Here is a 15,778-nt window from a genome sequence, read left to right on the forward strand (position 1 = left end):
AAACCCTATGTTAAGGAGCTTTTCCATTTTCACAGAGGGAGATGTACAATCACAGTTCAAAATGCCTCTACTACAGGGGCCGGAGAGGTGGCGCTAGAGGTAAGGTGTCTGCCTTGCAAGCGCTAGCCAAGGAAGGACCATGGTTCGATCCCCCGGTGACCCATATGGTCCCCCCAAGCCAGGGGCAATTTCTGAGAGCTTAGCCAGGAGTAACCCCTGAGCATCAAATGGGTGTGGCCCAAAAAGAACTAAAAAAATAAAATAAAAAAAAATGCCTCTACTACAAAGATTATGGTCTGCCTAACTCTAAGCTTCAGCAAACCTGAAATTTAGTCAACTGGCTTTTTTTTTTAAAAATAATAAAACCCAAAGAGGTACATGGTGAGCTTCTTTTTTATTTTTCTTTTTAAAAAAATAATGCTTTGAAAGAGATCAAGAATTCTTCAATGCTTGCCTCTCAGGAGGAGGGAGAGAGGAAAGGACACATGGAGGACAGTGTAAGAAAAGTCAAAATACCCCAGACAATCTCCCCCTTTCATTTTTTGTTCTAGAGAATCACACACTCTTGAGCAACAATTTGATTTCAGGGCTGGCATGAAAGCTGCTGCCTACTCAAATGTCTAGCAGCTCTTTCCTCTGGATATAACAGCAGAAGGAAGATGCTGGGAATGAGATGCCCAGGCTTTGGGCTGTTACCTTGAGAAATTATACAAGATTATTCTGACTCTTTTTTGTCAGAGTACACTCCTGATTTCAAGCTTTCTTACTAATTTAGTCTTCATCTTGCTGGATTTAATTCTCTCACTCCTAATTTTAATATATCAAAGAAAGGAATGGATTACTGTCTTTTTTATTGCTAAAGAATCTCTTCCATACTAATCTCCCACCGTAGCGCCCCTTATCACCATGGAAATTGCATGCTCCTGATGCTTCTCCACAATATAGAAATAAAAATATTAATAGGAAAGAAAGCATTTGCAAAACATAAAATTACTGACCTTTCTCCATTCATACAAATTAAATGATTTATAACAACTACTGTCAATGTTGAGAGCTCACGGTGCGTGGCCGAGCAGCTCTAGGTAATGGAGAGAGACCCTTTGTTTTTCTGGAAAGGAGACAGGCACATCTGCCTGCTCTCTGTCCTCTGAGAACACAATGCGTCGCTGCTTCCTACTCCCTGGCACCGACTGAATTTCAGGCCACCTAGTGGCCTGGAATGGCAAACTTGGAATCCCAAGCTCCTGCAGCATCAGACACAGGCATTCTGCTGTTCACCGTAGAAGCAGGGTTCACTGCTAAGCAGATGAGCATGACAAAACCTCAGTAAATATTGCCTGCTATGGAAATGCCTATAATGCTTTTTTAACTCATCAGAGTGCTTGCCACTGCATTGGCTGAGCAGTTCCTGTGCCAATGAGATTTTTTACTTCCTTTGTCTCCTCATACTGGGAGATTGAATGGGTTTGGACTGAGGGGTCAGGTCTGCATGCTGGTGTTTTATTTGGCCATGATGCCATCTAGTCTTCCTGGTGCTTAGAGTTTCAAGCAGGATATTCTTTGGTTTTCTATTGCCTGAGGTTCAACTAGTGTCCTCTGCAGAAATGATTCACTGATGTATACGAAGAGGGTCCCTTGATAAAATTAACTTAAAAGATAGATCTGACAAATTTCCCAGCTTGGAAAACAAGTCCTCACTAAGTCACAGGACTCAGTGACTGGTAGGACCTTTGCAATGTGACCTTCAGGCTGCCATCTGAGTCTCACTAGACAGTAAGAAGATGAGATACTGCCATCCCACCCAGGGCCTCCCCCCCACGTCAGGGTCTCCTGTCCCTGGCATACCCGCGCTGAGCACAGATCTTGGGGCTTGGTGGACAGGTTCTGTGGCATCTCTCGACAGCGTGTGGACAGGTTGAGGATGGCTGTGGCTGCCATGTGAGCTGCCTCCATGTCGTGTGTATAGTCGAAACTGCTCTTGCTGCATGTGCTGCTGGCGCTGCTGCCACCACCGCAGCTCAGGTTGCTGCTGCTGCTGGGCGCGTAGCTGCTGGTGGTGCTGCTGCTGGGGCTGGCATTCTTGCAGTACCGCTTTGCTGGGGAGACACATGGGGACAAGGATGACTCGGGTCCCTGCCGCCCATCCAAGTGACGACAGCAGCAATGACACCCTGCCATCCGCACCCCTCCCCACACCGCCATCCCCGCAGTCCTGTGCAGACACACTTCATCGAGGGCATTATGCCACGAGGCTGGTGCTGCAGAGACACCAAGCCTGATCTTTCCCTTTAACTTTGTGCATGTTCAGTGAACAGCCCTGGGAATAACAGGGAGGAGAATGCATAGGTCTTTTAAACTAGGATGCATTTTATGCCACCCGTTTAAAGGCACACACTTGGTTCAAATTTGGCTAGCTTGACATTGGGGGAGTGACTGTGCATACCACCAACCTGGTCTGGCCTGAGGAGTGAGGTTTCCCCCAACCTCACTGCTCAGCTCATTGCGGGCTGGGATCTGAGCCATCTGGCCACTGATTTTTTCAAATGAATGACTGTTCCTTCCAGACAGAAGGGATTAGCATTTAACTGGAACTTCCAGTTTTAGATGTTTGTGTCTGGGGCCACCTGCTGGTTCTTCAGGACCAGCACATTGGGGAGAGGATTAGTGGGGTATACAGTCCAGACAATAAAATTGAAACACACCTTCGTCGAGTAAAGTTCATTTCTAGGAGTCTAATAAAGTGCCAGTAAAATAAGGGGGTTGGCCAGATATGACAAAGTGCAGGCATGAGATAAGTAAGGCAGAGTAACTGCTGAGGGATGGGCCAGCACTCGAATCCTCAGGTACCGCTTTCTAGGTAGCCCTCACTGTCCTTTTCCTTCCAGGATTTTTCTGAACAACCAGCAGCACTAACAACCAACCAGACACTGAGAAGCAATTGCAACCTTTCAGAGATGTTCTTCTTGAGTAGATGGGAAATGGCTGATGGATGATTAAGATGAATTCTATAACCACCAACATTATAAGCAAGCCTAGGATATTCATTTGCCCAGAGTTAAAGGCTTTTCACCCTGAACCCTGTACACTAAGGAAGGAAAGGTGCTATGATCTTCTGAAAACCTTTCTTAGACCCTGCACCAATCCTTTCTGATATACACCTGCCTCTTGCATTTCCTTTCGAGGCAAGCTGTGACTAAGTTTGAGGATTGGGAATAGAGAATGGAGTGTCTTCCAGGCATGATAATGACCTCCTGGCCCTAAGCTGGCTCCACCAAGATGATTCTGTTGGAAACTGCAGTGGTGCTGACTGAACACAGAGGGAGGTTGCCTGTTCTTGAGTATCCCCAATTCCATCCTGAGAAAGTCTCTGATTGGAGCATTGCATCTCTCTCACAGACACACTTTAGAAGGCCAATAGCAGCCTCCTAAATGAAAAGGGAGGAAGAAATGGGAGGAAGGAAACAAAACTGAACAACAAACTGTCTCCTAGTCAACATTCATTATGAGCCATAACAAGAACTGACCCCAACGCACATTAATCATACTCAACCCAAGAAAGAGCTAAACGTGAATTATGTTCTTTGATTCATGCAAACTTTATGCCATTTTGAAAATATTTTAAAATTTAAATGATACACCCCTGAAACACACAAATCAACCAGAACTAAGCTTTCACCCTGTAGAGTTTTGCTTCTGGACTGAAGACTGCACTTTGGTCAGAGAAAGGGGTTCATCATTGTCCCCATATCTGGGCAACTTGATGGAGCCAGAACTATCATTCCTTGCTGCCTCTGCCCAATATACAGAACCTGAATCTAAGAAGGGCTTTGAATTAACAGCCAGCTCCTCCTGCCCTGTTCAGAGAGCCAGGAACACACTCCAACCCACACCCTGAGCACCATAAGTGAATGGAACAAACTATACTTCCAATTTACTTATCTGAGTTAGCCCAGCCCTATATCACCTTCCTTTTCTCTTCTCTGGGAATGTGTCTAATATTCCCAGTGGATGACAGTGCAGGCCAGAAGTGACTTCATGTCAAACACAGAATGCCTGTGACACAAAGGACCCCACAGAGACCTCCCATAGAGGCAGCCATATACCTCCATTAGTTCCCAATAAATACTTTGAGACAGGAATGCCTATTTACAGTCTGCGAGACTCCCTATCTGGACTCATGTTCATGGTTTCACATCATTTACAACTTGGTCACAAAAATATAAATAGAAAAATTGGGGAGGGAATAAAATAACCTTCTAAGTTTTCTTTTCTTTCTTCTTGGTGTGGGTCACCTGTTCAGGGATGGGCTAGTACACATGAATAAGAAAATAAGAGTTTGTGAAATGAGTAAATTTTATTTTCTTAAAGACAGTAACAGGAACCAGAAGAGCAAATAGCACACCATGGCTCAATGAGAGTGGTTTGTGGGAATGTAGGTGAGAGGGCATGTCCCCTAGAGATGCTAGGGGCATGTAGAACACTCTGGTTTATGGTAACTCCAGTCTGACTGTAGAATCCCCTTCAAACTGGGTGTTGCTACATGTTCCTCTAAAAGGTAGAGTCATTATGTTGCAAGGGTCATTGTGGTCTACAGAATCTCTGTGTAAGTTGTATCACCCAATAATATCCACAAATCTTGAACAGGACTGAATCCATCCATTCCTTTTTATTATTGGATGGGTGGGAAGTTTTCAAACCTGACAGTTTTCAGTCCTGGCAGGACACAAGACCTTATGGGCTACCAGTGATTGGAACCCAGTTTGCCCTTGAAAGGCAAGTACTCCACTTGCTCTATTATTTCTCTGTCATTGACTTCATTTCTTATTTTGATTTGAGTATATTTGAGTGATTTTCCTTTTTAGAGACCACTTCTGACAGTGATCAGGCTGGTGATGCGTGGTAACCCCCAGTTTCATACCCATCTCCTGCTTGTTTGTGTAGGAGGAACACCGGGCAGTAGAGTATAGAATGCAAGAGATTGAATACCAAGGGTTGAATTTAGAAACCTGAGAATTAATTGTAGGCATCTTTTTAAGCTCTCTCTGAAGTTCTTTTAATGATCATAATGTTATAATCCACTAGAAAAATGTATATATAGCTGGGCATCTATAGAATGTTTTATCCATAAAAATTTTCTGATTATATTACGTATGAGACTCGCACAAAATTCCGGATGGTATTCCAGACTAATGATAATATATTCTCATATTTTGGGGTGGGGAGGGCATAGCTTTTGGCTAGATTCTGTAGTGCTCAGGGCCCACTCCTGGCTCTGTGCTCATTCATGGATCACTTCAAGCATGGCTCAAAAGACAATATGGATTGGTCACATTCAAGGTAAGTGTCCTAATCTCTGTACTCTCTCTCCAGCCCTGGGGATAATTTCTTTCTTTTGGTGGGGGGAATAATTTCTTGAAAAGCACGTCAGCCTAATAAGAAGGTAGTAGAACAATACTTTGGTGCCTCCCAAACAGAACACAAACATGTTTTATTTTATTAAAAGTCAAAGGAGGAGTTTATATAATTCAGGTGTGGGGCTGAAAGGAAAATAAAAGTTTTTAATTCTGATAATTATTGACCTTTGCTAAGATGCTTATGAAATTCTAGGCTGCTAGTACTTCTAAGAGTTTTTTCAGCTAATTGGGCAGATATTCGGTGGTACCACAGAACAGTGGGCTCCTAAAGATGGCTGTACCCAGAGGAGATGATCATGTTTCATATCTCCCCCAATTCTGAGGGGGTTTCCTGTGTTGACAGTGGAATGAGGGGATGAGGACCAAGTGAGTACTACTTTGTCTTGGGCAGATGAAGACATTTTCAGTTATTAGATGAGAGTGTGCTCATTCATCCTCTCACAGCACTCAGCATACATCTTGTGCCATCTGACAACAGCAGTTGCCCACAGGTCCTGTTCCGTGTTGAGCAATATCTCCTTAAGAGTTCTCTCCCTCTATAGTATGGATTTGGAGTGATTCTATATAAATTAAAAATATTAACAGATCTTTTTTTAATACAGCCACACCAAGTGGTTCTCAGGAACTATTTCTGGCTCTACTCTAAGGGGCTATTCCTGGTGGGTCTTGGAGGACCATATGTGGTGCCAAGAATCTTATCCAGAACAGCCATTTGCAAGATAAGCACCCTATCTGCTGTACTATCTCTCTGGGCACCCAAATAACAACAGTTTTGACTAGAATATTTTTATTAACTTTCTCTGTATATATAAGAGTCTCAATGTATGACTCTCACTCTCTTAGAAATATCAAAATTTTTTATATAGATCAGTATTTTCCGGCAGGAGATAGATAAATGTGTCCTAAAATTTTTGAATTTCCATGAAAAACCGAAACAGAAAGGAATACAATCCAAAGTTATGCATCATGAGGATTTATCCCACTAGGTCCCACCTGGTGCCCTTTAGGCCTAATTTTGTTCAGACCGCTGCACGCCAAAACTCGTAGCACTGACTCTCAGGGTTTTAAAGGTAGGCTCACATTTGTGCTTGATCATAAGTAAATTGAAATATGGATGCAGAATCCTAAATGGAAAAAGAAAGGAGCTTTCTTGTAAGAATATCCTTTTAGGTCACATCTGCAATGCAAATAGTTTGCTCACATGATTTAGCGAATCAAATCCAAGCAAGGATTCTCTCACTCACTCATTCAGTATTCTCTGCACAATACTGCCCGCCTGCCTTTGGCATCATGGGACCTGGGACAATCTGAGGATAAGTCCTCTTACCCACTGAGGGCTTGCAGTCTATTGAGAAGACTGGTACTTGCATGTAAAAAAGACCAAAGGACGAGATGCAAAGCTGCACTGTGCTACTGAACATAAGCATCTCTCTACAAAGACAATCTTGTCCCCTCTGAGAAGAAAGGTTGCTTGGTTTAGGCTGTGCATTTGTCATGGAGAATTTAGGGCACATAAAGCTTCTGGAAGCAGATGTCAAAAGCAAGAAGGCATGTGCTCAAGTGAAGAGGTGGAGAAAAGCTGATCCTCCATGGCTTCTGCTCAGAGAGACAGAAACATGGGCAGGGAAGATGCTTTCCAGAGAACAGTTGCTGGAAGGAAGGGCCACCAGAGAGAAGGCTGCTAGAAGTAGTCATATGTAAGGGGATGAGGTCTGCAAGGGGATTCAGAGGAAACTCAATGACAATTCATAGGCTTTAAGCTCAGGAGAATTTAGAAGGTAAGAAAAAAGAGCTTGAGAAGGAGTCTGTGGGTGGTGGTGGGAATTAATGGGTTTAAACAACCCTAAAGGCAATATTGAACTTCAGACACAGTGAGACATATTGGTTGGCATCACCTTTTCTGTGACAGTCCTAATATTATTAGGGGTGTATTTGTTGTGTGCCAAGGCAGGAAAGCAGTTGTACTTCATAGGTAAATGCATGAAGATGTCATATGCCAACACATTACTGCTGGGTATAAAAATCTGGGTTGCACATATCTTTTTGTTTGTTTGTTTTTGGGCCACACCCAGTGATGCTCAGGGGTTATTCCTGGCTATGTGCTCAGAAATCTCTTCTGGTTTGGGGACCATATGGGACACCAGGGGATCAAACCACAGTCTGCCCTATACTAGTGTTGGGAAGGCAGATGCCTTACCGTTCTGCACCATTGCTCTGGCCCCAGTTGCACATATCTTTTATGCATCTTTAAGTACTGTTCCTCTTTTTTCTTTCTCATCAACTTTAGTCATTCTTAGGTCACATAGAAAATAAGTCTAGGGAGATATGGACCTGGTGCTTCAGAAGAGGATAGAGTCAAGTTACATGATGGGGAAGCCTATCTTTTATTCCTCCCCTTTCCTCCTTCATCCACTCACAAACAAAAATTCCTCATTCCATGGGAGATCACCCCAAGCTCTTCAGCAGTGAGATAATACAAAACTATTTCATCCCCATCTGGTTCTTTCTTTCACCAACCTCACCTCCATCCTCACCAGACCACTGCCAATTCCCACTTACCTATCGGTTTCTTGCATTCCTGTAATTTTTGGTTTTGCTTTGTTTTTGGGTCACACCTGGTGGTACTCAGAGCTTACTCCTGGCTCTGCATTCAAGGATCACCCTCGCAGAATCAGGGGACAACTGGGATGTCAAGGATCAAACCTGGTTGTCACATATAAAGCAAGCTCCCTACTCACTGTATTATTAGTCCAGTCCCCTTTTCTGTTATTACGACTCCGATTTCATCATCAAACTTAACCTTTGCTACTTGAGTAAAGCTCATCTTAAAATTCTTCAGGCAGAAGGACTTTGTTTCATATTATGAATATGTGCTTCACTATTGGCTAGTTATTTGAAGTTTCTTTCTTAAAATATATTATCAAGAAGAAAAGAATGGATAGATGATAGATGGATAAATATGACAAGTATACAGATAAGTAGAAAAGATAGATATAGATAGATAAATGATTAGGTAGAGACTAACTAGAAAATGTCTGAATAATGCAGGAGACTGAGTCAATGTTTATAGAGTGTTTTGATCACAGTTGTGTGATCTAAGAGATGATATTGAGCTAGGAAGAGGGGTATTACTTCTCATTTATCCTATTCTGTATCTTTCTGGCCCTGCTGCTTATTCTCTAAAATTATAATCACTTTATCTAGAATACGGCCATTCTATAATTTTTTCTTTAAGAATTACATCTCAATTATTTGTGCACCTAGAGTCAGATTGGAGAAAGTAATTTTGGGTGTGGTTTTGGTAATTCTGTGGAGTCACTGCCTAATATCCAAGGATACAAATGCTCTTCTTAGCTCAAACTCAATCACAAAACCTAACCAGCCAATCTCATCCCCACCAGGCAATTTCCTTGATGTAAAAATTTGGCGAATAAATCTAGTGGCACAGTGCCATCAATTTCCTTCTTAGTAGATTGTGATTAAAGCATGTCTGCCTTGACTTTATTTTCATATTATCTTTAAGATTTAATAATTGAAGTGTTTATCTTGCATGTTCAACAAATACTTGCTTTCTTGTGGCTTAGGCTGAAGAGTACAGATTTGTTCAAGTTTCTGACAAGTACTTCTTTTCAGTAGAGTGTGAATTAATACAAATAATTAATGTGTTCTTGTTTACTCGATTGCCTCAACACTTTATAAGGTCAGCAGAGGTAGAACTAGGAGCCATCTTAATCTACATTTATGGAAATGAATATACCAATAAATTGCTTATTCTGGTATCACAGAGTTTGAGACTAGACCCAAATAGATTTGACTTTAATGCACTAAAGCAGTGGTATTCACTCTTTTTACACCTGTGAAATGGCACACCTTCTGGTCCATAAATCAAAAATTAGAATCAAGGTGACAGGCCAGTGGTTAGCAATTGGCACTGTTTTGTGGATCCTTGTTGGAGGGTGCCACACTAAAGGGCGTTGGTTGTATCCTGAAGACAAGCCCCAATGCTCAAGACTTTCTCCCAGTAGTTCCCTTTCTTTGGGTCAGAGTCCTATTATAACAGTGAGATTAAGGGAATCAGACTACAGCAAATAAGAAAACAAAAAGAGTTCTCATCAAGACACTATAAAATGACAATGCAATGGAAGTCCTAAAGACAAAATATTGAATCCTAGGAATTCCATTTCTTTGGATCCATCATTTGAAATTGAATGAACATTAAAACAAAACCTGAAATTAGTAAATTATGATCACAAAATAAGCAAAGCAAAAATAAACATTTTCTATTATAACCTGACACACCTTTTTTCACAAATATCTTTGCTCCTAAATATTAAAAATTGATACACTTAAGGATAATCAATGTGTTACATCAAAGAAATATTAAATTTCATTTACTATGCAAATTAATTTTATTAAGATAATAAATGACCTGTAACTTTAATAAATGTGCAGAAATTAATAATTAATTATAAAAAAAAGGTTTGGAACTCCCCAAACATTTAATTTCAATAAATTTTGGTATGCTGTATTTTTAATTACATATCTTTTTTTCAGAGAAGAACTCTATATAAAGAACCATTGAACCAAGATAAGATTTAAAAAATCAAAACCCAAACGTATCTCAGGTGGTTAACTTTTCCAACTATATTTGAACATCCTAGAATTTAAAGTAGAAAGGCAGTGAGGTAAATAGGTAAAATCAGGAAACTTCCATCATTCCCTCTAGTTTTTAACTACTTACCATGTCAGCTCTGTGATGAATGGGAACTAATTTATACTGTGTGCGGTGAGTTCAAGTAAGCACAATGAAAATACACTATGCATTTCTTGGAGGCACACAGTTTCAGTTTGTACCCATTCTGCTTTGCTGGTGTATACCTTAATAAAGAGTGAAGCCCATCATATGGCCACATGTGATATAGGCAGCACTCCAATGACCCATTCCCATGATATCAGACCCAGCTCTCTGGCCTAGTGGGAAGAGGCTGGTAACAACCAAAGCTTTCCTCTTAAGTTGCACGTTAGAATCACTGGTCACTTTAAAAAGTACTAGACACTGAGGGACTGAATTTATCTGGATTGCAGCTGGGGTATTAGCACTTTTTAAATATCCCCCAGATGAATCTAAGGTGCATACAAAGCATAAACCACAGAGAAAGCAGAGCCCCCTACAGAACCAATAACCCTGGGGTTCTGCCAGTAGTAGTCCTGCTCTTTTGATATACAACTGTGAGATTTGTGTGGAGATGAGGAAACTGTAGGAACAGCAGCATGAAGCTGAGGAGCCAGTGGCTCTGGAATCACTGAGGGAAGGCTCCTTCAGGTCTCCTTCAAATCGCCAGTGGTTCCTATTCACCAATACTTGTGTGATCTTGGGGCTTTGAAAAGCCCACACATTTATACTGTTCCTCAGTCCCCCTCCAGTGACTCTCAAAACTCAACCCATTTTCAGGAAACAATATACACAACAACAACATCATTCACGGCAAACGTGTTCTCTCATGTATAAGAGTGTGCACCTCCTACCATCATATCCTTTGGGGGATATATCCCTGGTTTGCACCTTGGGAGCTATGGCCCGCTTGCCGTAAGTATGGCTGTCGTAACTGTTGTATTCAAACGAAGTCTTGGAATATTTCTCAAGCTCTTTGGCCAGGTTGGAGCGAGGCGTGGTCGTGGGGACGTTGTTTCTGTAGCCGTAGTGAGGGATCTCGAGCTGCTTTACAAAGCACATTGGCCTGTAAGCAAACAAGAAACAATCGACAGCTTGCTTCCTTGTGGCTGTGGAGAGGATATGGTTCCTTGAAAGTTAGTGCAAAGCATTTAACTGTCTTAAGGAGCCGGCACCTCTCACTGGTGCCATAATTCTATTTTCTTGAGAAAAAATGCACTGTGTATTATCATAAGATGAAAAATGAGTTTTCTGCCTAAATGGCATTGAAAAGAACAAAATTGTAAAAGTACAAATATTTTGATGTGTTAGTATATGAAGCAAGTAATTTTTTGAACTTTCCTTTAAAAGAGTTTAATGAAGATATGAGCTATGAGGATGGAAAGAATCTCACTGCCATGAATTTGCTTTTGGAATGACTATAAGGAGTATGGTTTACAAGTAAATCATACAAGTGAATAAGAAATTTCCTCTAAAAACGTTTATGGGAAATAAAAGAAACATTCCCAGGGACATAGACTGAAAAGAAGCTGGGTAAAAAAATTATCTAGCTGGATACTAAATAGAAACACATAGAAAGAGGTTTTAATACATATCAGAATAAGTTCTTATCATTTTAATTTTTAGCAGCACTTGATTTTGTTTTAAAAAATTTAGAAAGAGTTGTTAAGTTGAGCACTCAGTTATTATTTATTACTTTATATTGTATTGTGCATTTCCATCTACGTATCAATTTCACAGATTTTTAAACTTAGAAACAATTTTACAGTTACAAAAAAAGTTGTGCAGAAGCTTTCTTTATATGTTTTAATAGTAATTAATTTGGTAGATTACCAACCAGTTGATCTTAATTTTATTAATTTTATTTTACTTAAGAAGTAAATTCTTGTCAAATTAAGAAAATGACAAGCTAACTGTTTTAGCATTTAATATTTGAGGTTCTATACCAGGCTGTATTGAAGGAGAGGATACATGAATGAATAACACTCTTGGCTTTGCCTTCAGAGCTCAGGCACAATGGGATAGTAAACTGAAATTCTATGTACTTAGAGAATTTGAAGTACAGAGAGGTCATGTCAAACTCTGAGATTTAATTTGGTTTTAATGGAGAAGGTGACGTTTGAAGCAGGTTTTGCAGACAGAATTGTTAAGATGAAGCTCAAGGCTGAGAAAGTCTTCCAGGAAAAGAAACTACAAAATCAAAGGGTGAGAAGAACACAAAAAAGGTTGGAGTCCATTTGGGAAAGAACTGGGACCAGACTGAAGACTCATTCACTTGCCTAGTAGGGAAGGACAAAGGCTTGGCCACAGAGAAACATAAACCCTAAACCCTTCAAAAGATTAGGACCTGCTTAGAAAGAGGGAGGGCTAAAGCAGGCCACTGGTGAAAATACCAATGGCTAATACCTGATGACCAGAAAGAGGTCTTAATGGAGGCCCAGGAGACATGGTATCATAGGGGATGTAAGAATTTGAATACAATTAAAAATACATACTGTAGTTCGTGGTTCCTCCAGGGAAATCTAAACTAGTTTGAAAATGGTAGATTAATGTGCTTGTTCTCTTGTGCTCCCCCTTCAACTTTAGCCCCATTGAAAGGGCATTTTTGCTTGGAGATAGATTTGGGAACATAGGTAAACTCAGGAGTCATGACTCTCTAGTCTATACCCTTTCAACTTTCAGCCCTGAGCAAAGCCTTTAGAAATCCTGGAGCATCAGCAAGAGCTCACAGCCTTCAGAAAGTCAAAGGTCCCTTGCTGGGGTGCCATCCAGTGCTCTTTCCTGTTTCACTTTCCAGCCCACTCTCTCAAACCATTGAGGGTATTGAAAGAGAACAATAGGCACACAGGTACTGGTCTATATTCTGCACTCATTTGATATGGTTTTCTTTTGCATAGATCTGAAGAAAGAGATCCAAGATTGTTGTTTTAGGCCCCATTTCAGAATGGATGAGCAAGGTAATATTTCAGTTAGGGAAATATCAATCTCTGGCTGCCAACAGATATTCTCATGGGAATGGTTGCCACAGGAAACAGTGTGGGAAGCAGAGCCATCTGGTGGTATATCAAAACGGAGGTGGTCATGAGCTTCTTTCTAGATTTTCAGGTTCAAGGCAGGCAATCAACCAAAGTCCTCAGTCTCAATTTCTCTCTACTTAAAACAAATTCCTGTGGTTCATAACAGTTCTTTTTCAAATACTTATAATGTGATGGGGGCTGGAGTATTCTTATGCTGGGAATCACTGACACTAGACTGGAGAGGTCCTATAATTTACTTAAAAATCAGGCTTTTATTCTAAAAAGTAAACGCATTATAGGCATACTGTTGGAAGTTGGTAACATCCACTCATAGATCATCTAGAAGTAAATATACCAACATTTATGGAATTATTGTTTGCTGATAAGAACCATAGACGGTTTTTATTTTATTACTTCTCATTTTGTGTAAAATATTTTAACTTTTGTTTTGGCTTGCTTTTTTGAGCCACACCCAAAGGTTCTCAGGGGTTACTTCTGGCTCCTACACTCAGAAATTGCTCCTCGAAGGCTTGGGTTACTATATGAAATAGTGGGAACAGAACCCAGGTCCATCCCAGGTTGCAAGTAGGGCATGTAGGGCAAATGCCCTACTGCTGTGCTATTGCTCTGGCCCCAAGATTTTAGCTTTTATATGAAGGGACACAAAAGCATTTAATGACTGGGATAAATCCTTTCAAAAACTATGAAAATAATTTGCAGGAAAACTCAAAAGTGTTAATATCATTTGCCTAGAGATTGTTTCTCTTAGAGATAATTGAACATAAATAAAATATGTGTGTGTTTGTTTATTCCTTTTTCTTTGCATGTTGAAATTCATTTCAGTTCTGAGACAGAGCAGGTTTCAGCACTGGTGTTGTTCATAGCAGAATGTGTACAACACTGAGATGACAAGATTCTAATACAGATGTGGACATAGAATCAAGTCTCTGATAGCATACTGAAGAAGGGAAGCTCTAGGGTGACTGTAACAGTTTTCACATGGACGCATGTTTGAAGGGAACATGCACAAATGAAAGTTGATCTAAGGGTTATGGGGTGCAGATTGCTCCCTCTACTTCCTCTCCCAATAATCATTCTTTTCTAAAGTTAAAAAAAACCAGTGAGTTGAACCAGATATCTTTGAGGTTGCTCTCATTTTAACATTCAGTGATTAAGTGTTCAGATAAGTCATTTAACCTCTCTCACTGTGGTTTCCCGCTTGTCAGGTGGGGGAACAACACCTCCCGCCTCTTCCCAGGGGTGTCTGAGGATAAAAGGAGAAGGTGGCTTTGAAGGCTGTTCACACAGAAAGCTTCTGTGTACGTGCCAGGTGGCGTTCCCATCACTCTGACATTTTCAAAAACATTAACACCACCCTGCAGGTTAAGATAAAATTACTTTGGGCATCTCATTAATTTTTAAAGCTTCCTTTTTTTAATCTAATATAGAATTGCGAAATACAGGGCCAGAAAGAAAACCAGACATGGTTTTGTCCACTTCTCCCATTTAGAAACTCACAATGGTTTAACAAAGACCCCCACTCTTGCAGTCCCCACTGTAGAGCAAAGGGAGGGCTGGTCTTAGCTCCTGGCACAGCCATCACTTCACTGAACACCTGCCACTTCTCTCCCTGTTTCTAATAAAAAAAAATCCATGTCATGCAGCGTTCTGGTCCCTGGGTGTGTTGGGGAATGGCTAAAGATGGATCTCATAAAACGACCCGCTCCACATAGGTACCTTAGCACTCGGTCAGAGGCCTGGTGGGACTTGGACACATCACAGCTCTGGTGTTTTTCTTGGGCTTTTGCCAATTTCTCTGCTGCAGCAATAGGGCATCCAGAGAGGCTGCAATTACAGAAAGGGATTTAATTGTCTCCCCTCAAGGATTTCACAGCACCCTGACCCAATCACTCTTTCTCTTCGAGACCTCATCATCCTCTCCCTGATTCTCATCAGAACCCTCTGAAGCAGATGGTGGGGAGATTCCCAAACATGCTCAGGATATGACATTCCTTATGTATTAGACTTGGAGAGGTAAGAGAAATAATTGTCTTTCTACTATGCACCTCTTGGTACTTTGAGACCTTTGTTCTCCAGTGGAACATGTGGATGGCAATGCAGATAAAGTCTACATGACTCTTTCTAATGACAACAAGATAATGCAGAGTCATTCAGAGAACATGAGATAGCTAAATTAAATTCATCCACTCGTCCTGGGATATTTAATGCTTCAAACACTGAATTGGCCTTTCTGGGTAGAATGAATTTCTCAGCCTCGGAACAGCAGCTGTTAAGGAAAGCCAGGAGATGGAGCCCTATACTGGTGCACTGCTGACCACTGGGGTTGATGTCTCCTCCCACTGATGGGTCTGTTTCTTCCCAAGAACAGAAACAGCAGTGAGTAGGAGGAAGTAGAGTAATCTCTAGGCTTAAAAATGGTCATAAAATGGTGTTTGGAACAAAATATTTATGGACAAAAAAAAACAGATGGGCTCCTTGGGGTTCAAGCTCATTCTTCATGTGGTCTTGTCTCCTACTAGTTGTGCATCTTGACTACAGCTGCACATCGTTTAAATACTTTTACATGTGCATGTAAATTCTAAAAAGACACAACTGTGAGAAGGTTTGATAAAGGAGCGGATGGTGTCAAAGTGTTGAGCAGGAATCTTGTCAAT

At 41.0% G+C, this 15,778-nt stretch overlaps 1 protein-coding gene across 11 annotated transcripts in view; it reads right to left on the reverse strand.

The window, feature by feature from the left end:
- The window catches only part of MYT1L (myelin transcription factor 1 like), a 476,191-nt gene that overhangs the window by 94,572 nt on the left and 365,841 nt on the right, over positions 1-15,778 (reverse strand). For all 11 annotated transcript variants that reach the window (XM_049784897.1, XM_049784892.1, XM_049784887.1 and 8 more), the window contains 3 exons: positions 14,841-14,948; positions 10,941-11,152; positions 1,846-2,096 (listed from right to left, as the gene is read on the reverse strand). In XM_049784897.1, the coding sequence (XP_049640854.1) occupies positions 1,846-2,096; positions 10,941-11,152; positions 14,841-14,948 (571 nt within the window). The remainder of the gene's footprint in view (positions 1-1,845; positions 2,097-10,940; positions 11,153-14,840; positions 14,949-15,778) is intronic.

This window comes from Suncus etruscus, chromosome 12, assembly GCF_024139225.1.
Source record: "Suncus etruscus isolate mSunEtr1 chromosome 12, mSunEtr1.pri.cur, whole genome shotgun sequence".
In the NCBI taxonomy this organism is placed as follows: domain Eukaryota; kingdom Metazoa; phylum Chordata; class Mammalia; order Eulipotyphla; family Soricidae; genus Suncus; species Suncus etruscus.